This window comes from Myotis myotis, unplaced genomic scaffold, assembly GCF_014108235.1.
Source record: "Myotis myotis isolate mMyoMyo1 unplaced genomic scaffold, mMyoMyo1.p scaffold_m19_p_18, whole genome shotgun sequence".
Classification (NCBI taxonomy): domain Eukaryota; kingdom Metazoa; phylum Chordata; class Mammalia; order Chiroptera; family Vespertilionidae; genus Myotis; species Myotis myotis.
In genome coordinates, this window is record NW_023416322.1 from 38329071 (window position 1) to 38356538 (window position 27468).

General features: G+C 45.1%; 1 protein-coding gene across 5 annotated transcripts; it reads left to right on the forward strand.

Annotated features, from left to right (window-relative positions):
- The first annotated feature begins 1355 nt into the window (after positions 1-1355).
- Positions 1356-26494, forward strand: CLCC1 (chloride channel CLIC like 1). 5 transcript variants are annotated; one of them, XR_004973343.1, is made up of 12 exons: positions 1356-1508; positions 11262-11402; positions 11781-11864; positions 14197-14304; positions 15150-15371; positions 15833-15973; positions 17004-17097; positions 19502-19635; positions 20077-20223; positions 22401-22733; positions 24115-25100; positions 26189-26494. XR_004973343.1 is itself a non-coding variant. In XM_036343883.1 (12 exons), the coding sequence occupies exons 3-12, from the start codon at positions 11274-11276 to the stop codon at positions 24379-24381; spliced, it is 1659 nt and encodes a 552-aa protein (XP_036199776.1). In that variant the 5' UTR covers positions 1367-1508; positions 1948-2066; positions 11262-11273; the 3' UTR covers positions 24382-26494. The 5 variants fall into 5 exon arrangements, 4 of the variants coding, with proteins under 4 accessions (XP_036199775.1, XP_036199778.1, XP_036199776.1 ...); XM_036343883.1 differs by adding an exon at positions 1948-2066 and having other exon boundaries at positions 1367-1508; positions 24115-26494; XM_036343882.1 differs by having other exon boundaries at positions 24115-26494.
- The last annotated feature ends 974 nt before the right edge of the window (positions 26495-27468 follow it).

Consider the following 27468-nt stretch of genomic DNA (forward strand, 5'->3'; position numbering starts at 1 on the left):
CGATTCCAGTCAAGGGCATGTGCCTTGGTTGCGGGCACATCCCTCGGAGGGAGTGTGCAGGAGGCAGCTGATCGATGTTTCTCTCTCATCGATGTTTCTAACTCTCTATCCCTCTCCCTTCCTCTCTGTAAAAAATCAATAAAATACGTTTTTTAAAAAATAGAACTACATATGATCCAGCATTCCCACTTCTGGGTATATACCAAAAAGAATTGCAAGCAGGGGCTTGAAGAGATATTTGTACACTCATGTTCATAGCAGCACTACTCAAAATAGCCAAAAGGTGCAGGCAACCCAAGAGTACATCAACAGATAAATGGATAAATAAACTTTGGTATACAACACAATGGAATATTCAGCCGTAAAAACGGAAGATTTTGACACATTACAACCTGGATGATCCTTGAGAATATTATGCTACGTGAAATAAGCCAGCCACAAAAGGACACTATTGCTTCCACTTATATGAGGTTCCTACAGTAGTCAAATTCATAGAGATACAAAGTGGAATGGTGGTTGCCAGGGGGAAGTGGTGAGATGTATAATGGGTCCAGAATTTCAGTTTTGCAGGATGAAAAAGTGAAGGAGATGGGATGGTTGCACAACAATGTGAATTATTTTTAAAAAATATATTTTATTGATATTTTACAGAGAGGAAGGGGGAGGGATAGAGAGTTAGAAACATCGATGAGAGAGAAACACCATCAGCTGCCTCCTGCACACTCCCTACTGGGGATGTGCCCCCAACCAAGGTACATGCCCTTGACCGGAATCGAACCTGGGACCCTTGAGTCCGCAGGCCGACGCCCTATCCACTGAGCCAAACCGGTTAGGGCCAATGTGAATTAATTAATGACAATGAACTATACACTGAAAAAGTGATTAAGATGGTAAATTTTATGTCAGGTGTATTTTAATTTTAAATATAATAAGCAACACGCACGGTCAAGTACTACATTATATACCAAAATTTAAGACACTTTAAAATTTGCTGCCAATAACTGTGCACATCTCTCACTAACTCCTAGTGTGTAAAGCATATCCTTTTTTCTTTGGAGAGTTTCCTGAGATTGCAAGGCCAGCAGTTAAAGACAAAAACAAAACAATCCTTTTCATTCATCATAGTCCATTTAAAATATGCTTAAAATAGATTTCCGGGTTTTGTGGCAAGTGTTACACTATTAGAAATTATAAAATAAATCAAGATTAAAAAATACCCTTCTCATCCGTTTTATATATTTGGCTTCGTAGGTTGTCATCTGCAGAGCGTTCAGCAGGTGAAAATCCCCCAAAGCCCCTGGCGGAAAACCCGCCCACAGGGCCGGCCCCGCCCCCTCGGCGGGCCAATCAGCGGCGCGCCCGGGAAGGACGCACAGCTGCCGGCCGAGCGGGTCGAGGAGGACCATCCACATAAGGCAGCGCTGGGCGGTTCGCGCAGGCGCTGAACACCTTCTCCGGCCGTCCGGGCGGTCACCTGTCTTCCGGGAGCGGCCGCGGCGACCGCAGACGTGAGTGTCGCTGTGCTCGTGCGGCGGGCGGGCTGGCGGCCGGGACTGCGGGGTTGGGCCGGGCGGGTCCCGCGGGCGGCGGGGAGGCCGGGGCGGGGGCTGCGCGCGCCCGGGCCTGCGGGGGGTTCGCAGCGCCGCGTTTCCCGGGACGGGCGAGCCACGTGCCCCTCACCTCCCGGCCCGGCGGCTGTCTTGTCGCGGTTGCTGTTGGTTCCCCGGTTCGAAGAGCGGCCTGGGGACGCGGGGCGAGCGGGTGCGAAGCCGACCCGAACGGACGTTGGGTGTTGTTGCTTTGGGTTCTCTCTGAAAACTTGACGCGTCGTTTGAATAAATACCATTTCCCGAAGAGCCCGGGTTTGGCGGTGGTGAATTTTGAAAAACTCCAAATCTCATTTGTGAAAAGTTAGAGGCAAGTTTATGCGCCGTTGGTGTTTTTCAGGTTTTCTGTGTGACGGTGGTGATGGTGTGGACCCGGCCCGCTGCATCATCATCACCATCACCTTCACCTGGGCGCCTGCTAGGCTCCGCACCTCCATCCCGTCGGGCCCAGGAAACCAGGTGCGCACCCGCACTGAGCTCCAAACGCCGAGGCCCTGCTTTGACTCTACTGTTCAAATTAGCTTTATCTTTCTCATTAAACGTGTAAATTCGTCGAGATCTGATACTTTTTCTTTCATTGAAATTTTATTTTGGCGTAATTTGTAAAACTTACCTTCATTGTGGAGAGTATAACACATGCCTCCCATTGCCCCCCTCCACCAGGCTCCCGGCCCCCTCCTGCACTGTTGTCTGTGATCTTGGGCAGTGCAAACGTCCATGCCTCTGCCTCTATTTAGTTTGTCAGTTTGTTTTGTTCTGTTATATTGTAAAGCAGAAGACACCTTAATAAGCCAACTTTATTTGAAATCTTTTTCATTTCACTAGCGCTAGAGGGCCCAGAGGAAATATCGCTTCTCAAATTCTGGGGCCCAATATGGTGGAAGTCTTCCTTATTTATACTTTTTTCAGCTCTTTGTCTTCCAAATTTGGAATGAGACTTCCCAACCTTCTGAGAAAAAGACCTTCTGAGAAAAAGTCCTGTGTGCTGGGACAGGGCCGTGAGACCATATCTCAAGGCCTGGCGCCAGCACTGACAACTCTGTCTGGGACATAGTTTATGGCCTCTCTGGAATGGGAGTAGTCTTAGTCTTCCCTATTATTTAAGCAAGCAAACGTTTACAGAAGCCAGAATAGCAGGGTTAACATTTTAAACAGCAGTTTTTACCCAAGATGGAGGTTACTATACTTCAGTTCATTAGATTCCACATATAAGTGAGATCATGTGATATGTCTTTCTCTGACTGGCTTATTTCACTTAGCATACTCTCCAGGCCCCTCTATGCTCTCTCAAAGGGTAAGAGATCCTTCTTTTTTACAGCTGCATATTATTCCGTGGTATAAATGTACCACACCTTTTTTTAAAAAATATATTTTTATTGATTTCAGAGAGGAAGGGAGAGGGAGAGAGAGATAGAAACATTAATGATCCTACTGGGGATCGAGCCTGCAACCCAGCCATGTGCCCCTGACCGGAATCGAACCTGGGACCCTTCAGACCACAGGCTGACGCTCTATCCATTGAGCCAAACCAGCTTGGGCCCACAGCTTTTTTATTCACTCATACGCTGATGGGCACTTGGGCTGTTTCCAGATCTTAGCTATTGTAAACAATGCTGCTATGAACATAGGGGTGCAGACATTCTTTCTGATTGTTGGTGTTTCTGGATTCTTAGGATATATTCCTAGAAGTGGGATCACTGGGTCATATGGCAGTTCCAGTTTTAATTTTTTGAGGAAGCTCCATACTGTTTTCCATAATGGCTGCCCCAGTCTGCATTCCCACCACCAGTGCACTAGGTTCCCTTTTCTCCACAACCTTGCCTGCACTTGTTCGTTGATTTGTTGATGGTAGCCATTCTGGCAGGTGTGAGGTGATACCTCATTGTAGTTTTAATTTGCATCTCTCTGATGATTAGTGACATCGGGCATTTTTTCATGTCTCTTGGCCATCTGTATGTCCTCTTTGGAGAAGTGTCTATTCAGGTCCTTTGCCCATTTTTAATTGGATTGATTGTTTTCCTTTTGTTGAGTTGTATCTATTTCCACCGAGTGGCTGTCAATCTCCTTGGAGATGTCAGTCTAGTAGCACAGGTCCCAAGCCACTCTCGGAAAATTCCAGCTGTGTAGACGTGTGGATCCAGCAGTGTCTCCTTTCCACCCTCTCTGGATAGCCCCTCAAGGCCACTAGCATCTTGCCCCTGGGGGAGCAGTTTAGGGAGAGCCAGCCTGGGTTCTGTCATCTAGTAGCTGAGTGGCCTTGGGCACCTTGTGTTCCTAATCTTTAAAATGAAGATAACAGTATTACCTCCAAGAGTTTTTGTGAGGATTGAAGTAGCTGTGTTTGGCCCATCAAAGACTAGCTACTATTATATATATATATATATATATGTATTATAATGGGGATGGGAAATGATAAAAAATAAGAACGGGGGTAGAGACTCTTATTAACAATTAGTAGGATCACCGGTGCCACCATTAAGCTAAACCAACGCATGATGGTTAGTTACTTGCCCTTAACACGTCTCAGAGCGTAGTCTGTGGGCAAGCATCTCTGCCATCACTGGGAGCTTTTGGGAATGCAGGATCTCAGGCCACCGCAGACTCGATCAGAATCTGTGGTACCCAGCAGGTGTAGATGCAGCTTTGTTTGGAGTCAGTGTGAAATCAATGGTAAGATTTCTCAAGGAGTTCCAGCCTTAAATCACTGACCATGGGGATTTGCAGCTGACTCCACTAATGGGCCTCACCTCCTGGTCTTTCATCCTTTCTGCTTTGCTCATCCTAGCTCTGGATAAAGCTCTCCATCTGCTCATTATTGAGAAAGGAACATGGTTGTCAATAGCATGATTTTGTGGGGGCTGTGGTCAAAACTCAGGGGCTTGCCAACCTTCTGAGTCACCTCTACTAGTGTGATGCCTGCTATGGTGCTGTTTTTCCAAATCGCCAACCTCGTTCCACACTGACACTCCTGCTTTCCTACCTGGCTATTTTACCTTCCTCTTGGTCCATATAATGATGTGAACTCTTGTCAGCTGTTCTTTTTCAATTTCTTGAAAACCTTTGTCAATTTATTGAAGTTTGTTTTGTGGCCTGACATGGTCTATCCTGCAAAATTTTGTATGTGCATTTGGCAAGAATGTACATGTTTCCTTGTCGGTTTTTTTCTGGGTGACCTATGCATTGACGGCAATAGGTTGTTAAAGTCCCCTTCTATTACTGTATTACTGTTGATCTCTCCCTTTATATCTGTCAATATTTACTGTATATATTTAGATGCTCCTGTGTTGGGTGTATAGATGTTTATAAGAGTTTTATCCTCTTGTTGGCTTCATTTTTTACAGTCATTAGGAAATACCCTTCTTCATCTCTTGTGGTAGCTCTTGGTGTATCTAGTTTGTCTGATATAAGTATTGCTACTCAGGTTTTGTTTTGTTTCTATTTGCATAAAATATCTGTTCTTTTTAATATGTTTTTATTAATCAGAGGAAGGGAAGGGGAGAGGTAGAAACATCAATGATGAGAATCATTGATCAGCTGCCTCCTGCACGCCCCCTACTGGGGATTCAGCCTGAAACCTGGGAATCGACCTGCCTCCTGGTTGACAGGTCCACACTCAACCACGGAGCTACACCAGCTGGGCTGAAATATCTTTACTATCCCTTTCAATCTGTCGTTTGATTTAAAGTGGGTCTGTTGTAGGCAGCAAATGTATGGGTCTTGTTTTTTTATTCATTCAGTCACCCTATGTCTTTGATTGGAGCATTTAATCCATTTAAAATTATTCTTGATAGGTATGTAGTTATTGTCATTTTATGAATTGTTTTTTGGTTCTCTTTTTCCTCTTAATTCTCTTGTTTTGTTCTCTTGTATGTTAATGACTTTGTATAGTGTCATGTTTGGTTTGCTTTATCTTTATTTGTTGTATACTTTGTAGATTTTGGTTTGTGGTTACCATGTGCTTTATATATACCAAGCTATGTTTATAAGCAGTCTGTTTAAAACAATTTTAAAAATTTATTTATTTTATTTTTATATATTTTTATTGATTTTTTACAGAGAGGAAGGGGAGAGAGATAGAGAGTTAGAAACATCGATGAGAGAGAAACATCGATCAGCCGCCTCCTGCACATCTCCTACTGGGGATGTGCCCGCAACCCAGGTACATGCCCTTGACCGGAATCGAACCTGGGACCTTTCAGTCCGCAGGCCGACGCTCTATCCACTGAGCCAAACCGGTTTCGGCTTAAAAATTTATTGATTTGAGAGAGAGAGAGAAAGAGAAACATCAGTTTGTTGTTCCACTTATTGATGCATTTATTGGTTGATTGTTGTATGTGCCCTGACCGGGGATTGAGCTCACAACCCTGGTGCATGAGGACCATGCTCTAACCAACTGAGCTGCCCAGCCAGGCCTGTGTACAAGCGGTCTTTTAAGTTGACGGTCGCTTAAGTTCAAACACATTCTAAAATCCCTGCAATATTTACTCTTTCCACGTTTATGTTTTTGTCATTTGTTACTTTGTGTGTTTGTATGTATCCTGTAATTTATTGTTGTATTTATACATTATCTTCCTACCTTTTCGTTTAGTCTTTGTACTAGCTTTATAGTTGTTTGATCCACTGCTTTTACTAAGTGTTTCTTTCCTATACTCTCTTATTCATATTTTGATATTTTCTACTTAAGGGAGTCCCTTTAAACATTTATTGTACTGGTTTAGATTTTTCTTGTCTGGGAAACTTTTTTTTAAATATATTGATTTCAGAGAGGAAGGGAGAGGGAGAGATAGAAACATTAATGATGAGAGAGAATCATTGATCGGCTGCCTCCAGCACACCCCAACTGGGGATCGCGCCCACAACCTGGGCATGTGCCCTTGACCAGAATCGATCTTGGGGACCCTTCAGTCCACAGGCTGGCATTCTATCCACTGAGCCAAACCAGTAAGGGCTGGCAAACTCTTTATATCTCCTTCGATTCTAATTGATAGCCTTACTGAGTAATCTTGGGTGTAGAGCTTTGCCTTTCATCACTTTGACTATTTCATGCCACTCCCTTCTGACCTGCAAATTTCCCATTGAATAATCAACCGACAGTCTAATGCAGTGGTTCTCAACCTGTGGGTCGCGACCCCTTTGGGGGTCGAATGGCCCTTTCACAGGGTCGCCTAAGACCATCGGAAAACACATATATAATTACATAGTTTTTGTGATTAATCACTATGCTTTAATTATGTCCAATTTGTAACAATGAAATTGGGGGTCACCACAGCATGAACTGTATTAAAGGGTTGCAGCATTAGGAAGGTTGAGAACCACTGGTCTAATGAGAGCTACCATGAATGTAACTACCTGTTTATTCTTGTTCCTTTTAGCATTCTCTTTGTCTTTAACCTTTGGCATTTTAATTATGACATGTCTTGCTCTGGGCCTGTTTAGATTCATATTGTTTGGAACGCTGCTTTCTGGACTTGTATGTCTATTTCCTTTGCCAGGTTAGGGAAGTTTTCAGTCATTATTTCTTTTTTATTATTGTTGTTGTGATGAAAAACATATACAATTTTCCATCTTTTTTTCTTCAATTACAGTTCACAGTCAAAATTATTCTGTATTAGTTTCAGGTGCACAACATAGTGGTTAGACAGTCATATGCCCTACAGCAAGCATGTCAAACTTGTGGCCCATGGGCCGCATGCCTCGTTTACTTGGCCCGTGTTGTCCTTTGAGTTGACATGCTTGCCCTACGGAGTGGTCCCCCTGATATTTCAAGTACCCCCCCCCCCCGGGCCCATACATAGCTATTACAATATTATTTTTATCCTCCATTGACCTCTCCCTGGCCACTACCCCCCCCTCCCCCCAAGCACATGCCCTCACCCCCCTAGTGTCTGTGTCCATTGGTAATGCTTAGATACATGCATACAAGTCCGTTGGTTGATCTCATATCCTCCCCTCTCCCCTGCCTTCCCTCCGAGGTTTTTACCCTCCTCCCTCCCCTGCCTTCCCTCTGAGTCAGTTTGATGCTTCTCTGTCTCTGGATCTATTTTTGTTCATCGGTTTATGTTGTTCACTCTATCCCACAAATGAGTGAGATTATGTGATATTTATCTTTCTCTCACTGGCTTATTTCACTTAGAATAATGCTGTCCAGGTCCATCCATGCTGTTGCAAATGGTAAGAGTTCTCTCTTTCTTACAGCAGCGTAGTATTCCATTGTGTAGATGTACCACAGTTTTCTAATCCACTCATCTGCTGATGGGCACTTAGGCTGTTTCCAAATTTTAGCTATGGTGAATTGTGCTGCTATGAACATAAGGGTGCATATATCCTTTCTAATAGGTATTTATGGTTTCTTGGGATATATTCCTAGAAGTGGGATTACTGGGTCAAATGGGAGTTCCATTTTTAATTTTTTGAGGAAACTCCATACTGTCTTCCATAGTGGCTGCACCAGTCTGCATTCCCACCAGCAGTGCACGAGTGTTCCTTTTTCTCCACATCCTCTCCAGCACTTGTCTGTTTATTGATTTGTTCATGGTAGCCATTCTGACAGTTGTGAGGTGGTACCTCATTGTCATTTTGATTTGCATCTCTGAGATGATTGTGACTTTGAGCATGTTTTCATATGTCTCTTGGCCTTCTGTAGGTCCTCTTTCGAAAGCTGTCTGTTTATGTCCTTTGCCCATTTTTTGATTGGATTGTTTATCTTCCTTCTGTTAAGTTGTATGAGTTCCCTGTAAATTTTGGAGATTAAACCCTTATCAGAGGCAATGTTGGGTTTTCTTGGGGTTTTTTGTTTGTTTTTGCTGTGCAGAAGCTTTTTATTTTGATGTAGTCCAATTTGTTTATTTTCTCCTTAAATTTCCATTGCCATAGGAGCTGTATCGGTAAAGATATTGCTATGACATATGTCTGATATTTTGCTGCCTGTGGTTTCCTCTAGTATTTTTATGGTTTCCCATCTTACGTTTAAGTCCTTCATCCATTTTGAGTTTATTTTTGTGTATGGTGTAAGTTGGTGGTCAAGTTTCATTTTTTGGCATGTATCCAATTTTCCCAACACCATTTATTGAAGAGACTGTCTTGACTTCATTGTATGCTCTTGCCTCCTTTGTCAAATATTAATTGAGCATAATGGCTTGGGTCGATTTCTGGGTTCTCTGTTCAGTTCCATTGGACTTTGTACCAGTACCAAGCAGTTTTGAGGACAGTGGCTTTGTAATACAGCTTGATATCTGGTATTGAGATCCCACCTACTTTGTTCTTCTTTCTCAGGATTGCTGCAGCTATTTGGGGTCTTTTTATTCCAGATGAATTTTTGGAGAGTTCGTTCTAGGTCTGTGAAATATGCCGTTGGTATTTTTATGGGGATTGCGTTGAATCCATAGATTGCTTTGGGTAGTATGGACATTTTAATGATGGTGATTCTACCAATCCATGAGCACCGGTATATTCTTCCATTTGTTTATATCTTCCTCTATCTCTTTTTTCACTGTAGTCATTATTTCAGCTGAGTTCGCTCATTGGGTGCGTCGTTTGTAGAGCTGGTTGGATGCTGCTCTGTTGTGGTCTGAAGCGAGCCACTGGGTGTGTGGGTTCTGGACACTCTTGGGAGGGACTCTGGTGCAGGCCAAGGTCAGCCACCATTTGTGCCTAGCTGGGGGCTGCCTCATGGGAGCTACAGTGTGACCTGTGCTTGGCTGCCACGTGTGCTAGGCGTGAGGGTGCTTGTGGGAGGCTATGCTGCAGACTGAGCCTCTGTGTCCATGTTCTCTTGCTAGGTTCTCCAGCCAGGTTCAGTCCAGGTTCTCCAGCCAGGTTCAGTCACCAGGTTCTAGTCAGGTTCTCTTGCCCATTTCTGTAGTCAGGTTCAGTCCAGGATCTTTTGCCATGTTCTCTCAATCTAAGTTCTGTGTTCTAAGTTCTGTGTTCTAAGTTCTGACCCTTGCTGTCTTGTTACATCTGTATTTATACCAGTTGATTCAATCCTATCAATCTCTATTCCAAAGGTTAGGGCGTTTCTTATCTCCATTCCAGGGAGTAAAGATTATGTAGCTTAAGCATGATTGTTCATAGTTAAAGTGATTAATTACCCACCTGGCACTTAGTTAAGTTTTATTCCCTCCCTAACTTCAGGGGAAAATCCCTACCTGGGGAAACAACCTTTCTCAGAGACCTTGGTTAAAACACATAGTGCCAAGAAGGTGAGCAAACATATTAAGAACAGTATGCCATATATGCCAGGTCCCTTGAAACAGCAAGCATGGACCGGCTCCCGGCAGGACCCTTCGTTGGCACCACAATGTTTGCTGAGGCCATCTGCCACTTGTGCCATGCTTGTGGCCACTTAGTTGAAGTTACGTTTCAGGCCAACCTAGCTGCAGCTTATGCCAGGCTTGGGGACACCTTACGGGAGTTAAAATGCAATTTGAGACTGGTTGCCGCTTGTGCTGAGTTTGGGGCCATTCAGCAAGAGGTAGTGCAGCATAGGTAACGTAGTCAATAATCCTATATAATAAAAGCCTAATATGCTAGGTGTCTGGTTGGCCGTTCAACCAATCAAAGTATAATATGCTAATGATATGCTAAGGCTGCTCAACTGCTTGCTATGATGTGCACTGGCCACCAGGAGGCAGGTTAGACACCATGACCAGTAGGTTAGCTTGCTGCAGGGTCCAGCAAATTGGGACTGAGTGAGATGGGCCGGACACGCCCTGGAGCCCTCCGTGGTCCCTCCCCGGCTGGCCAACCTCTTGCTTCCTTCCCTGGCCTCGATCGTGCAATGGTCAGGTTCCTTGGCCTGGCCTGTGCCCTCAAAAAGAAACCATATACCACTAACTACCATCTTTTTGCCCCTTACTATATCCCAGCCCGAAGTACCAGTCTCTTTCTGTGTCTGTAGATTTTCCTATTCTGGATATTCCATGTAAATGGAATCATATAATATATGGTTTATGGTGACTGGCTTCTTTCACATATTCATCCATATTGCAGCATGTATCAATACTTTATTCCTTTAAAAATTATTTCTTTTTATGGCCTAATGATATTCCTTGTCTAGATACACTGCCTCGGCAGCCTGGACCCTGGGCCTCTCAGAGAGTCTGAGAGAGCCACATTGTATTTATCCATTCATCAGTCCATGGACATTTGGTTGTTTCTACTTTGTGGCTATTGTGACCAATGTGGCTATAAATATTTGCTTACAAGTTTTTGTGTGGACATATATTTTCATTTCTTCTGGGTACATACCTAGGAATGGAATTGCAGAATCATATGGAAAATCCCTATTTTTGTCTCTGAAAATGTGTTTGTGTGTGTGTGTGTGTGTGTGTGTGTGTGTTTATTTGTGAACTAGAAGCCTGGTGCACGAAATCTTGCACGGGTGGGGTCCGGCCGGCCTGCCCAGATCGATTGAGGCCGGGGAGGGTGCTGCTTGGGGGTGGGGAGGGGCTGTGAGCAGTTGGCCCCACCCCATGGTCGAACTCCCAGTCGAGGGGACAATTTGCATATTAGCCTTTTATTATAGGACATCATTTTACTGTTATATATCAGTTCAGAAAGAAAGCATTATCTTAGCACTAGAAGGAAGTAGATAGTTATAACTTCTTCTAAAAATAACTATATTTCATCACATTTATTAAAACGTGTGTTTAGCCTTCCTGCAGGATGCTGTGTTCGCTGCTCCTTTGTGAATGTCTGTGGCTGATCGCTGGCTTTGCTCATGATGATGACTGGATTGACCCCACGGACATGCTCAACTATGATGCTGCTTCCGGAACAATGAGGAAATCGCAGGTGTGTGTGTCAGACCTCATCGGCCCTTGGGTGGAAGTAGTCTGCAGTTGTTGGGTTTACTCAGGACTGTGAGGGTCGTGTATCCATGATTGGCAGTCACACAAGGTACTTCATGACACGTAGTCTAAGATCATCTCACCCCACCTGCGTATTTCTGTTTTGAATTTGAATGTAAAGCCCATCAGGTAGCAAACTAATTTGATTTTAATTCTTAGCTGATATATAAATTTGAGACTCTTCATTTTTTGGTGGTTCAATACAGTTGAAAAATATAACAAGAAAAGTTATAATATGGAGAAGTTAAAATTTTAATCTCTACTTACAGACTTTTTTACAAGTGAACTATGAAGAAATAAATCTTTCTCTGCTCTGCTTTAGGTGAGAAAGGAGGTCAGTGCTGACTCGTCATACGCTGATGAATTGTCGGGGTGTTACAGCAAACTTGATTCTGTAATTCATAAGGTTAGATTTTTTTTTTCATTCATGAATTTTATATTATAGTATGTCAGATTGCTCTCTGTTTTCTGTGCTTGCTGGCATTTTTGTTTCTGTGTACTGTGCAATTTATATATACAGTTGACGCCTGAACAGTGGGGGGTGGGGCACTAACCCCCCTACACATTTGAAAATCCTTGTATAACTTCTGACACCCCCAAAACGTAACTATTAATAGCCTACTGTTGATCAGAGGCTTTCCTGATCACATAACAGTCGATGAACACATACTTTGTGTGTTACATTATACTATACCCTTACATACAGTCAGCTGGAGAAAATACATTTAGAGTACAGAATGCAGTTATTGAAAAAAAATCTGATTAACCCCTGAGCAGTTCAAACCCATGTTATTCAAGGATCAACTGTGTATTGTTTTTTCTTTGCTTACTCTAGCCTTGGTTTTTTAAGCAGTTACTCTGGTCTTGTTAAATAGTGCTTTTATTTTCCTGTAATGACATTTATCTCATTATATTATAATCATTTCCTTACCAGACTGAAAATTTCTTGGGACAAAGAATGTGTTTTATTCAGCCTTGGTTCTCTGTCACCTGTCACAGTGCTAGAGTGTAGGAGCCGCAGGACAAATGTAGCAAATGGGGAAATGGGCGTGTTCCCAGCTTAGAAGCGTGGCGCTCCTCCTACAGATACAAGGGTGCTTCATTCTTCACTCCTGTTTGTGTGGCTGGGGGAGCCTTCATGGGAAGGGAGGGGAGTCAAGGTTGTTCAGGGGTTTGGACGTAGGTGGTGCTGTGGGAACCACTCTGTTGGTGTGAGGCCGACTAGCTGGCAGTGGAGGGGCCTGGGTGGAGAGGGGGTGGCTGAGAGCCCGCGGTGCCGACAGCTCAGACTGAGGCAGGGACAGCGAAGCGACCGGTGGAAGAGAAGAGGCGAGTGTTGTAGCTGGGGGGGGGGGGGGGGGGGGGGGGAGGTGTGGGAGAGCTAGTGGGAGGGCGGGAGGGGGTTTCCAGGCTGAGGGGAGCACTTGTTCGCTGAGACGCTAAGCACCTGCTTGGGGTTCTTAGCAGACGTGACCCTCTGAGCCGAATGCTAGCAGAGAAATGTGGATAAAGTTTGCCTCCAAACGCCGACCTGCCTTTTTATATACATTTTACTGTGTTTTAAACATTGTAAAAAACGGGATGGGTAAAATGGAGTCTTTACTCCTTGTTTTAAAAAAACAACAACATTGTTTCTCTTAAAGAAACATTTTTAAAAATTTAAAGCAAGCATGTCAAACCCAAGGCCCGAGTTTGCATGCTTGTTTTAAAGGTTTACGAACCTTGCCTGGAGGCAGTGGAAGCGGCCACGTGACTTCTCTCTCAAGTGTCCTGTCCTGAGTTTGTGCTCACTGTTACCTTGTGCACCATCTGAGGCCCCTTTCCGTGCTCAGGGTCCACACTCAGTTTTAAAAACACGTTTACGTGTGTAAGACATGCCTTGCCCTCACTGGTGACTTGACCACCGAGAGTCTGTAGAGCTAAGTTCAGAGGACGTCTGTCCTGGTGAAGGTGTGCGTGCTGAGGGCTGCCACGTGGAGGACACAATGACGAAGCCATGGTTCCTGTCCTCCAAGGTGTCCGTGCAGAGGGGGTGGTCAGTCGTTGACAGGAGAAGTTAATAAAAGGCCAAAGTAACAGGCCCATTCAGGAAATTCTTTGCTGTGTCTCCTCCTTCTGGCTTCATCCTGTTTCTCTGTGTTTCTTTATCATCCTTCCCTCCCCCCACTTCTTCTCTTTCTCTCCTCACTGTCTGCCATTACAAAGAGACACATTGGTCCAGATGCTCTGCTTGTCCACATCACTGCCCCCTTGCTTTATGATCTTCAGCTTTAAAATAGCTGAAAGTCAGTAGAAAAACTGCTGGTCACAGCTAAGTGCTGGGCGCGTGTTCCTCATTTGTAGTCTGCCTGACCTTTGCAAAGAGAGAGCCACAGGCAGCAGGCAAGCTCTACCTTGTAACGCAAGCTTAACAACAGTAGGCGGCACCTGCCCAGGCTGGTGTGGCGCAATGGTTGGGTGTCGCCCTGTGCACTGAAAGGTTGCCAGTTCCATTCCCAGGCAGGGCACATGCCCAGACTGCAGGCTTGATCCCCAAAGGGGTCATGCAGGAGGCAGCTGCTCAGTGTTCCAATCTCACATTGATGTTTCTCTCCCTGCCTCTCTCTCTAAAAATCAATAAAACATGAAAAACCAAACAAACAGCGCTTTACCTTGGTTTTGATGGGGCCACTAGTTAGAAACTTGACCCTTACATTAAACTTGATGCTAACTGTTGATTTTTTGGTGTATGATTACAGGTTGATGAATGTGAAAAGAAAAAGAGGAAAGACTGTGAAAGTCAAAATAATCCTGTTTTTAGGAGATACTTAAATAAGATTTTAATTGAAGCCAGGAAGCTTGGACTTGTGAGTATTGGTGGTGTGATACTAATCAAGGTAGTGGGTATCTTCATTATTTATTAATTTCCAGTTATGTAAAGCAGCGAGGGAGCACCGTTGTGCTGTAACAGAATCCCGGGCTGAGCCTGGGACCAGAACCTGTTCGTGCAGAGGTTTGGTGGAAGGCAGTGCGGGCCGCGCCTCCCTTCCTTCTCGTTCATGGGGATTTACTTCCTCAGTCCTGTGCCCAACCATTTAATGCAGTTGGGGGTGGGCGTTGTTTTAAATTTGCTATTTGAACTTGACCAAACAGTTGGAAACTTAAACTCCTGACTGGGTTAAGGAAATTCCGCCTGGCCTTGACTGGTTTTCTCCCACCTCCACACCTGCGCGCTCAGATGACAAGAGCGTTGCCTGTGGAGGAGAGGAAATGCGTTTCAGTAGCTTCCCCCAGGCTGTGTGTGCCAGCGCTGCTTTAGAGGATGGATGGGGTGTTGTGCACAGACCGTGCGCAGGAACCGAGCCCTGCATGTCCCTGAGGAGCGTGGCTCAGTACGGGCTCATTAGTGTTTGAGGTGGCTTTACAGAATATAACTACCGCAGGTAGCAAGACGCAACTGCATTTTAGCAAAATGTACATTGTTTGCGTAGTTTTACACTTTCTGAAATGTTTTTCACATGTTTTATCTTTGGTTTTCATGTGGCCCGTGAGGCAGACGGGTGGGCGTTGTTATCCTTACGCTCTGTGTGAAGTACTGTGAACTGACTATATATTTGGTTCCAAATTGGCTTTTGTCTTGAAACGTTTCACTAGGTAATATAATAAAATTCTCTTTCCTGTTGTTTTCCTTTTTTTGGCAAATTGACCTCAGCCTGATGAAAACAGAGGTGACATGCACTACGATGCCGAGATTATCCTTAAGAGACAGACCTTGATAGAAATAGAGAAGTTTCTCAATGGGGAAGACTCGCTGCCAGGCGCCCTGGATGATGCACTAAGTGATATTTTAATTAATTTTAAGTTTCATGATTTTGAAAGATGGAAGTGGCGATTTGAAGATTCCTTTGGCGTGGATCCATATGATGTGTTTATGGTAGGCTGGGTGAGGGGGCGCGGTTAACAGGTTTTAAAAAACCACTGTTCAAACTCCACCATAACTGTGTTAAGAACCTGGACTAAGTCACTCATACTGTGTTGATGAACTTCCAGCAAAATGGTACAAATGATTTTGCATATTTAAAAAAATATATTTTTATTGATTTCAGAGAGAGGAAGGGAGAGGGAGAGAGAGCTAGAAACATCAGTGATGAGAGAGAGTCATTGATCGGCTGCCTCCTGCACGCCCCACACGGGATGGAGCCTACAACCCGGCATGTGCCCTGACCAGGAATCGAACCCAGGACCCTTCAGTTCGCAGGCTGACACTATCCACTGAGGCAAACCAGCCAGGGCGATTTTGCACATTTGAGTCCAGTTTTTAGTTTTTGTTGATGCTGTGGTTTGGTGGGGAGGACGGCGCGGCAGTGACTCTGCTGTCTCTTCCTTCTGTTTGAGGTGCTTCTGTGTCTGCTCTGCATCGTGATGCTGGTAGCCACCCAGCTCTGGACGTATGTTCGTTGGTACACCCAGTTGAGACGTATTTTACTCATCAGTTTCCTCATCAGTTTGGGATGGAATTGGATGTATTTATACAAGGTATTAATTTAGGTGGAAGTTTTAAAATTTTTAAATGATATTTCTTGATAAAAGAAGAGATAATCCATGTAGAGTTAGTATATAACCTGCTTATTTTAGTGATTTGGGATATGTTTTATTCTTTGCTAGAAATGATATCAAAATATTAGTTTTTAAAAGTTAGGTTATTTCCTGAATATAAAATAGTATGTTTAAGGTAGAGAATTTAAAGAAGATAAGTACAGAGAAATTTAACTTAAATATCACCCTATAATCCATCACCTAGAGATAGTCACTGCCAGTATTTTGAGACACTACTTTGCAATCTTTTTTTCTAAGTTTTAACTCTTTCAAAATTGAAATCAGGCTGAACCCTAACCTAACTCTAAACCTAAAACAAATCGGGACCATGCTGCATATGGAGATTTAAGACGCGCTGCTGCTCCTGGCACAGTGGTCTAATCATTACGGGACAGTTTCAGATCTGTCTAGCAGGGGAGTCCAACAGCCTGACGTTTTTAATGAATTCATCAGATTAGACCATTGTGATTTTTTAAAGCCTTTTGCTCTAAGTTACTAGAACTTGTAATTATTTAAAGTTAAAGGAAGGAAGTTGGTTGAATGCGGTCATCTCACTGGTTTCCCTGGGGCTTTAAATTATAAAAGATATGTTGTCGTTTATAGGCCACTTGCACTGAAAACCACCCAAAGCAAAACCCCATCTTACCGTGAACTGAGCAGCAGCATCTAACATGCATAGCGATATTTTGGGGTGTGGTGTGAACCATATTTGAACTAATTTTTTAAAATTAGTGACAAGGTTCTCCTTCCTCATCTTAATTCCGAAAGAAGTCAGTTGTACTCGGTTCTTTATCGGGGCTTGAAGCATTAACACTGTGCTTTGCCATGAGCTCAAGAGCCTCTCTTTAGAAGCAAGAGGTGCATCTTTTCTGTTAAACCTTTTAAACAACCTGGTGTCTGAACTACAGTGTTTGGGGCGTGGGGCGTAACCATTGCTAGCAGCGCTCACGCTTCCCTGGGCGTTGGTCAGGTGGCTTTCGCGCAGCATCAGGCCGAAGTCGCCAAGATGGAGCCGCGAAGCAACGTGTGTGCTGAGAAGATGGACTGGTCTGGCAGCCTCTGGGGTAAGTGCTGCTGGTTCCCGCGGCCTTATTTTGAATAGAATTTTTGGGAATGAGAAAACATGTTAAAAATGACAAAGAAATGATAAAATAGCAGAAGGAGGGTTTCCAGGACTGAATCTTCAGGATCAGAAGAACAAGCAGGAAGACTGAGGTTTCAAAGGTAAATCAGGAGAAGAGACAGTCTTGTTAATTATAAATTATTTTTTGATCCTTTGTTACGACTTTATGTATTTTTTAAAATATATTTTTATTGATTTCAGGGAGGAAGGGAGAGGGAGAGAGAGCTAGAAACATCAGTGATGAGAGAGAATCATTGATCGGCTGCCTCCTGCACACCCTCTGCTGGGGATCAAGCCCATAACCCCGGCATGAGCCCTTGACTGGAACTGAACCCAGAACCTTTTAGTCTGCAGGCTGATGCTCTGTCCACTGACCCACACCAGCTAGGGCATGACTTTATTTTTTAACTTTTTGGGGTGACATTGGTTAATAAAATTTTATAGATTTCAAGTGTACAATTCTGTGATACATCATCTGTAGATTGCATTGTATGTTTACCACCTGAAGTCAAGTCTTCCATCACCATATATTTGACTCTCTTTACTCTTTACTACCCTCCAGTAAAGGGCCTTTATTTTGGCAATAGCTGATCATTTTCAAGCATGGATGGTAAAGAGAAGTAAATTAAATTGTCTTAAAATTGATAGCTTGAAGCAGTAAAAATACTTAAAATTGACCCAGGTTTCTGACTTTTGTACCTAATGTATATAAACCGGATGGTGTATCTTGGGGTGTCATTTTTCTCATAGAGATATAAAAATGCAACTATATACATTGTCCACAGTTTACTGTATCAAAATGGCATCTTGGATTATTTATTTAGAATATGCTAAATTATAAAAAGAACACATTGACTATATTTGTGGATAAAACATAACTTAATTCTCACAGTTATATTCAAGGCTTCCGTTCTCTGCCGGTCCTTGATATATAGGCTGGGAAAAAAACAGTTGTAATACAAGGAAATAATACAATAATGAATAATAATACAAGAAAAAACTGCTTCGTGTACTCGCAACTATAAACCTACTTTTGCCCAGCCCTGTATATCATGCATTTTAATTAAAGTACTGTATACTTTCACTATATTTCCCTTATTTTGTTTTTTGGATTGGGAGGGAAGAAGGCCGGGGGGGGGGGGGGGGGGGAGACAAATGGGGATTTTTAGAGTTATTGAACAAACACGTATATACATTTTTCTTAACATGAAGGAAATATTAAAAAATGCTTGCCAGCACTTTGATTTATAAAGTCAAGCTAATAAGCAGCATTTATAAATATTCCTATTTAAAAAAAAAAAAGTCTTAGGTTTCCGTCCAGTGAGTTTTGTGTTCATGTGATGTCACAGGGCAGGACTAGATACTGTATATTCGCTGACTGGTATGGCCTGTCTCCCTCCATTCGCCTGAGGATGCCATGCCCGCCTGCCTGTCGCACAAGGTCTCGCTCATTCTAGGTCCTCAACATGAGTTTATTAAAGAAGTGAATCTCTCTATATAAATGAATATCCATTTAGACTTAATCCTTATATTAACTTACGACATCTTATATTTAGCTTTACTATTTTTTTTTTAACTAGGGGAAATTACTTTTTTTCGTACAGATTTTTATAAATATTTTCAGTAATGTTGACTACCTTTAGTTATGTATATCTAGCAGTAGAAATGGTTCAATGTTCAAAGATACTGTATACATAAATGCAAGTCCCTGATGACAAATCCAGAACAGAATTTCAGCAGATTCTTAATCAGGTGTCCAAAATTAATGTTTCTTAAGACATTATGGGAACTAAACCCACCCAGCCTTGCTTCGTGGCTTCATGGACAACCCTATGCCTCTTCTGGCTCAGGCTAGTACGTAATGTGAACCTGATTTAGAGGAGTTGGGAGAACTAATGTTCTACTTCATTTTATAAAATGAGGAGAGAACTGACTTTTAGTGACATTATTGTAGATTCGCAGGTAGTTGTAAGAAGGAACACAGGGAGGCGCTGTGTGCCCCCCTGGTGGAGGCATGACTACCAGTCCAGGGCCCAGCCTGGACAGGGACTGCGATACAGTCCAGTCTCACTCGGAGCGCCCGTTTTCAGATAGTTACCTTTTAGAAATCTTTGTAACATCATCTGTTACCTGCATAGGATTTGTAGAATTTGAATGGGTTTTTAAAATAAACATTTTGGACATACGATGAAAAAATTTTTAAATTGGCATCATAGGGAGTCTGCTTTGTAAAACAATTTAAAATTGTTTGGTGGTGGTGGCAGGGGTGAAGCCAAAACATTGTCTTATTCGGGAGTGAAATGCAGCTCTTTTTAAATGAGAGTGTTTTGTCTTTCTCCAAACAGAATGGTTTAGAAGTTCCTGGACCTACAAGGATGACCCGTGCCAAAAGTACTATGAGCTCTTACTCGTCAATCCTGTTCTGTTGGTACCACCAACAAAGGTATGGAATACGTCTTGTAACAATGACACATACAAAGTAAGTCCAAACACCCTTGCATATATTAAAAATTGTAGGTGTTTTTAATTTAATTTTTATTTATTGATTTGAGAGGGAGCACGAGAGAAACATCAATTTGTTGTACTTATTTATGCATTCACTGGTTGATTCTTGTGTGTGTCCTGATTGGGGATCGGACCCCAACCTTGGTGTATCTAGGGTGGTGCTCTAACCAGGTGAGCTACCTGGCCAGGGCAAAAATTGTTAGTTTTTTTTTTTTTTTAAGTCTTTTTGCTAATAACCTTTGTTCTAGAAAGAATATACTTCCATTGCACAGTGATTTTTCACATTTTTTAAAGCATATGACAGCATTCTAATGTATGTAACATAACTGCAGTCTCAGTGCCCAGGGCATTTTGGCTCATTCAATGTGCCTCAATTGTTTGAGGGGAAAAATGAAGTTGCTTTTACCATTTTTAGGCCATGGCAGTGACGTTCACCAACTTCGTGGTGGAGCCGTTGAAGTACATCGGAAAGGGGACCGGGGAGTTCTTCAGAGCGCTCATGAAGGAGATCCCGGGGCTCCTGCACATCCCAGTGCTCATCCTCATGGCCCTGGCGGTCGTGGTGAGTACAGGGCCTGCCGACAGGTCACGGGTTACAGAACAAGTCTCTTGCTGGTGTGAAAGGGGACTTTGGGTGGTACAGCTGTGTGCATACGCCCATGTGTGGGCCTCTCAGCAGGGACACGGGCTCAGGTGGGATTGTAGCTGCCATGGCAGTGATTTAAAATAAGACCTTCCTTTCGGGCGGTTCTTTGCACGTGGTGAAGCAATGCACACAACGTCAATTGTTTTGTTTTTTTAATCCTCACCTGAGGATATTTTTTCCATTGCTTTTTTTAGAGAGTGAAAGGGAGGGAGGAGGTGGGGAGGGAGGGAGGGAAGGAGGGGGAGAGAGAGAGAGAGAGCGAGAGAGAGCGAGAGAGAGATACATCGATTGGTTGCCTCCTGCACGTGCCCTGCCTAGGGCTGGGGATGGGACCTGCAACCATGAGGTACATGCTCTTGACTGGGAATTGAACTGGAGACCCTTCCCCCCAAGGGAGGGCCGCTGCTGTAACCACTGAGCCACCGGCCAGGGCTCACGCCCAGGCTCTCAGCCTCAGAAAGGGGCGGGAGGTGGGCGCCCTGACAGTGGGCGGTTCAGGCGCGGACGTTTATCAGGGAGAAATGGACTCCTCTCTCCGCCGTGGTCTTCAGCTTCCTGTGCTGTTGGCTGCCAGCTTTTACCCAGTAAAGCCCTTGTCACGGGAAGCGAACTGGACGCCCTCGGCGCCTGGGAAGGGGTGGAGTGTCTCCTGGACTCACCCGCTGCTCTTTCACTTTGAGGCTGTCCCTGCTTTGGTTTTGGTGTCTGATTACGGGGTTCGGTGGGTCAGGGTCAGGTTTAGTTAGGTGACATCAGTTGTACGGTTTAGTCTCTGACACTGAAATTGTGTGCAAAACCATCATCTCTTGTTTACCTGCTTCTGTCTTCAGAACGGCCTCTCGTTTACAGATGTTTGTTTTCAGGGCCCTTGCACTCTTCAGAATTGAAAACCACAAGGAGCCTTTGTTTATGGGGATTTTATTTGTTGATATTTAACATATTAAGAAATAAGACAAAAATTTAAAATACTGAGACATTTTAGACTATTTAAAAACATTTTTTTAATCCTCACCCACGGATATTGTTATTATTTGTGGGGGTTTTTGGTTAATCCTCACCTGAGGATATTTTTCCATTGATTTTTAGAGAGAGTGGAAGGGAGAGGGAGAGACAGAAACATCGATTGGTTGCCTCCTGCACACACCCCGACCAGGGCCGGGGAACCTGCAACCAAGGTGCCCTTCACAGAATCGAACCCAGGACCCTTGAGTGCCGACGCTCTACCCACTGAGCTAAACCGGCTGGGGCCCAAAGATATGTTTTCATTGTGGTTTTTTTTTTAGAGAAAGTGGGGGGAGAGAAACATTGATCAGTTGCCTTCCCTACATGCCTGCCTGGAGAATCAAACCCGAGGCCCTTCGGTGCACGGGATGATGCTCCAACCAGCTGAGCCACGCCTGCAGGGCTGACATGCTGGGGCCACTTTAAAATGCAGGTCTGCACAAGCACATAGCCCACCGTGCCTTCAGCAAGGAAGGCGCTGAAGCCAGAAGCCGCCACTTACACCCCAGGGAGTGTGGGGAGAAGTGTTGACTTCGAAGAGCCCCTGGGGGCGTCTCGGGTCCTCCCCGCGCTCCGGGGCCAGGGGAACTGCTGCCTAGAGTGTCCCCCAGCCTGCCACTCAGAGCCTGTGGGGGTGTAGCTGTAGCTAAACCACGTTTGGATTGGCAAAAAAAAAAAAAAATTTAACCTACAGGAGAATGTTTACATGATGTACAACTGAACAGTTTTCAGCATTTACCTGATTTGAGGGGTGTGAACACAGACAGCATGTGCGCAGTTATCAGTCAGTACCTTCCCATGGAAGTTTCTAGGCTTTAGCCTAACTGCCATTGTTATAATTCAATCAAACTCTCTAGCTGCTTGAAAAGTCTACTTAATACTGAGTTGATTTCTCAATTCTTATTGGCTACTCTGGCCCCGTATTAAAGAAGAGACTTCTAATGAAAAGAACAAACAGTTCAATGAACATGGTTATGTCTGCAAATGCCACAAGTTGAATTACATAATTCTGTTAGCACCCTGAATGAAAAACCCCTCGTGTTGCACGTCAGCCGTTACGTGCTCAGAAATGCGATGTCTTTTCCTCCTAGAGTTTCTGCTACGGTGCCGGACAGTCCGTCTTTATGCTGCGACCCTTCGGTCCCGCCCGAGAGCCCCCCCTGGCTCTTCAGCCAGGTGACAAGCGCCAGCAGCAGGAAATTGACTATAGACCCCGTGGTGGAGCAGGTGATGCAGACTTTGGTTCTAGGGGCCACATTGGCCTCATTGAGCACGGCCCGTATGACAGACGGTATGAGAGTGGAAGAGATGTTGGGAGAGAGAGAGTTGTTGACGTGAGATTTCAGACTGGCCACAAGAGCCCCGAAGTGCTCCGGGCGGTTGATAGACCAGACGCAGACCGAGAGCATCCCGCGGCGCCCAGCGTAAGTCACGGCTGCTGTCTGTCCTTTGCTCTGGGCCTCGGTGCTGCCTGCAGGCTGCGCTTCACTCCTACCTGCACCGTTAGTTTTGTCACTGACGGTATCATTACTCACATCTCCCCCTCGCTGGTCAAGGTTAGTCCAAGCTCCGTACGCTTCTGCCTCGGGGAGAGAGGGAAGGCTCACTGAGGGCCGGGCCGGCGGGAGCTGAGTCGTGGCTGGAAGAGGGGGCGGGATCAGGAACCTCACCTTCCCAATCTTCTGTATCATTGGCTGGTGACTGCTTTTGACCTGCAGAATGGTGAGGCCTTTTTCCCACCATTATTGAACATTTAAAGGGACATTTCCTTTTTGTGTGTGTGTGTTTATCCTCACCCAGGGATGTTTTTCCATTGATTTTTAGAGTGGAAGGGACGGGGAGAGACATGGATTGGTTGCCTCCTGCACATGCCCGACTAGGGCTGGGGTTTTACCCGGAATCGATCCTAGGATCCTTCAGTCTGCAGGCCAACGCTCTATCCACTGAGCCAAAGCAGCTAGGACGACATTTCCATTTTTGTTTGAGGCAGGAATTTGTACTGTCATTTGCAAAGTTTAAGTTGTAAGTGTAAACCTTTGAAAAATAGTACGAACACAGTAGAGCTGAGGAAGTTATAGATTCCCTTCCTACGCAGTGCCTTATAAGCAGAAATATCTGCATGGAAAACTCAGAGGTGTCCTTTCAGCTTTAAGAGTTAATGTCTATCTGTCACTCATCCCGGGAATCCTCCTGTGACTTCCCATCACACCTCACGTGGAGTGGAAGCCAAAGTTGCCACCGTGGCCCAGGGCCATCTGCCCACGCCCACCCCTTCCTGCTGACCCCCCCCCCCCCCCCCCCTGCTGCGCTCCTGACTTGTCCTCGAGCTCAGAGCCTCCGAGCCTGGTAGTCACCATCCGGAATCGTTCCCCACAGCCACCATCTCTTCACGCCTTTACTCACCGAGCCCCTTTCAGACCAGCAGTCCCACCCCCTCCGCCCCCTTCCGGGTGATGCTTTGCTAATTGGTTTGTTGCCGATTCTCTCCCCAACCTAAAAGGAAGTCCCGGTGAGGGCAGGGTCTTCCTGGCCTGTCCCTGCAGTGTCCCCAGCAGATGCTCAGCAGATGCTTGTCAGATGACTTACTCTCACCAGGTCAGGAGTTCGCAGTCCTGGTCCCCAGGCCTGACCACACCGTGTCCTCCGTGTCCCGCTCCTCCGTGTGGTTCCTGGAGGCTGACCATTTGTGTCATTACAGTCCAGCATTAGAATTCAGACTTGCATGGACACTTGTTGGACATGATTACCAGCCTTTCACATCGTTACGGAAACAGTTGAAACAAGATGTACTTCTGTGCTTTCTAGGCCAGAGAGACTGATGGAGCCCCGGAAGGAAGTGCACCCCGGGAGGAAGCGCACCCCAGGAGGAAGGCAGAGGGCAGCACCGAGAGCAGCCAGCGTCCTGAGCCCGGCTCTGGCCAGGGGGCGCCAGGGGTGGCGGAAGATCCTGCAGCGGGAAAGGCCCCACTCAGGACTCAGGACGAAGGCAGCCCCGAGGAGGGCGGCACGCCCCACCCAGCGAGCACGTCCATCCCGGAAGCAGGTGGGAGGGACCCGGCCAGCAGCCCATGAGGCTGGAGGAGCCCTGACTCCACCACAGCTTGGAGGCCATCTTTTTGTGAAGAATCTTGTAATGTACACTCTTCACAACTGTTTACTACAGATTTCTGACATTTACTCCAAAAATGTGCCAACTTAAGCATTCATATTTTTACTGGCAATCAGAATAACACATGTATTTCTGTTCATTTAACTTCTTTTATCTGTTTTATTATGTATTCTCTTTGATGTTAAGATACATCCCATAAAGTTTTGAAGTAGTAATTGCGGAACAGGATCTCATAGGTGAACAAGTATGGCAGGCAGTACTAATTCCCAATAATTAAGGAAGCCAGTGGGAATGAGGGACATTGAACAAGAAGTTTTCTTGTTTACAGGCACATACGGGAGCCCGGTAACCAAGGTGTGTGTTGCCTGGTGGGAGTCCTGTAAGACCTACCTCAGTCAGGAGACTGATTTGTTCGCTGTGCAGGCACCCCAGAGGGCCAGGGACTCACAAACCGTTTTTAAGGAAAGTCCACTCTGCGTGTCCTTCAGCATCTCCTGGGCCGTGGCCCGCACTACAGCATCCGTGTCTCTGCAGGCGGCCCACCCGTCAGAGTGGCTTTGTAGCCTCACGTTCTACTTGCATCTCTCAACCCGCAGCTGTTGCGGGGACTGTTTTCTCGTCACCCCTTTCACTCTCCTGAGACAGACTGGCGATGGCGGGACTTTGGGTAGCAGCGTGTGAGGTAATCTCAGCTCAGGTAGGGAGTGGGTCCGGAGTGGCTGTTTCCCCCGCGCGGTGAAGGGTGCAGACTTCGGAGGCCCGTGTGCCTGGCTGCTCAGAACCCCAGCAGCGCGGACTGTTAGCTGTGACAATTTCTTCCTTACATCCTAGCAAACCGTGTGGTCAGGGCCGCAGAAGTCCTCATTTTTAGAGGTTGCACATAGAGAAGAATACCATGGGGAAAACGGAATAGGCGTTTTTCCTAACGACAGACAAGTGATAAATCAGCGTTTTAAATTAGTAATTCTGAGTTTTAAAACTATTCCTCATTTTAAACTGGGAAAAAAAAAACTTGTGTATTTTGCTGGTTGGTACCTAGCTAGAAAGCAGATTTCACATACATTTACGAGTCCCTTGTTTTAACGTTCACACTAAAAGTTACGTTCAGCTGCTCACTCAGAACGATGCCAGTCGGGAATAGTCTTAAAGGTACCCTTCAGGTGTTTGTTTCAGAAAAAAAGACTTATTCAAAGCATTTGCTTTCTGATGGTTTTTAAAACTTTTTATTTTCCACCTACAGCTTTCATTTAATAATGTTTGTATTAGTTGCAGGTGTACAGCATAGTGCTTAGACAAGCATATACTTTATGAAGTGGCCCCCTAATATTTCTAGTACCACCTGGCACCGTACGTAGTCATGGCAATATTATTATTACTCCCTATGCTGTACTTCTGGTATGTTTTTTACATGAAATCTAGTTTAATATTGCGGACATCTTTAGTATTTCTTCAGAGAGATGGTAATTTTTTCCAAGAAATACACAAAGAATTGTATATAAAAATTTAGAACACTAGGTACGTAGCAAGTGAACGAAGGACCGGGTGCCCGCGGTTTGGAGTAGATTTGGTGGAACGAGACCTGTTGGCTGAGGGGACCTGTTCCGGGTGGAGCTGCCCTGAGCCTGGTCCGTCGAAGGGAACCGAGGGCCTCAGGTGGCCGCCTGAGCAGAGCGCGGGCGGAGCCGGTGCCTCCTGCCTCCTCGCTGCTGTAGCCGTCCCAGCAGCTCTGCCCACAGCCTCTAAAAGCTCATCTTTGTGTTTACCTGACAGATGGCCATTTGGGGATGAGATCGACTTGGACCGCCAGCAAGGCAGCCAGCCTGCTGTTGGCGGCAGTGCAGGGGAGACTCACTAGAGCAGGTGGAGCGTGCCCAGGCCAGTTTGTGATAGAAGGGGGAGGCCTGCCGATGTCCAGCCAATGTGATCACTAATATGAAGGCTGAGAGGGACGTGCTTTTAGGAGAATCAGAGTGGTGTTGGCCGTTTTTAAAAGCAGGTTTTAAATGGGATAATGTTGAATGTTTACAGGGTCTAAGAACTACCATATATACACAATAAACACTTATTTTTATATTACCCGGTTGGTATGCCTATCTTTGCTCATTCAATATTCTTATAAAGACCCATGAAACTCATGTGCACTTTTTAAAAGGAGGCAACTCTAGGACAGTATACCCCGTACAGAACATGTACACTATAATACAATCCAGGGGTTACCTGAGTACTTTTGCTAAAACTTCTGACAAGAATAATGTGTTGTCACCCCCTCCCCCCAACGCTTAATGTAATTTCCGATTGTGTAACTTTCTTTTTTATTTTTTTAAACCGTGGCCATTTGGAGTAGTTCTCACTGTTTGCCGATCAGAACTACCTGGAGGACTTTTAGAAAGAGCCCCGGATCCCGGCTGTGCAGCCAGCAGCACCCAGAGGTGAATGCGTTCCGTGTGCTCGGGGTGGGGGCGTTCACCTGGCACTTCGCGTCAGGGTCAGGCTCTGCTCTGTCCTTTCTCGTTTTGCTGACCTTTCTTACGTCGTGTCCTGTGATGTGTTGTTACTTGTCCTTGTGAACACCTTCCCACTTCTGGGAAGAGGCTTAATGACAAGTGAGGTCCTAACCTATGTCTTTCAGACTGAAATCTTACGAGTTTTTATCTGTTTTCTGTTTTTGTGACATGACCACATAGTTGCTTTTTAACTTTAGGTCCTAAAAAGTTTCACAGCAGTACTTTGCAATAAATACAATTTTGAACCATGCATACATCCATGTCTGTACCTACATGGATGTATATGGTCACGTGCCACGTAAGGATGATTTGGTCCACAACAGACGACTTACACAGCGGTGGCCCCATAAGATTATGATGGAGCTGAAAATCCTATCGCCTAGTGACATCACGGCCATTCTGACATCATAGCGCGCCCAGCTCCTCCGTGCGCCATCCAGGTCGGCGTAAGCGCGTCGGCAGTGCTCGCCTCCTGAGGCGTTTCTCAAGAACTCCTCCCGTCGGTAAGTGCACATGCTGGTATTTTTTTTTAATTAAACAAAGAGC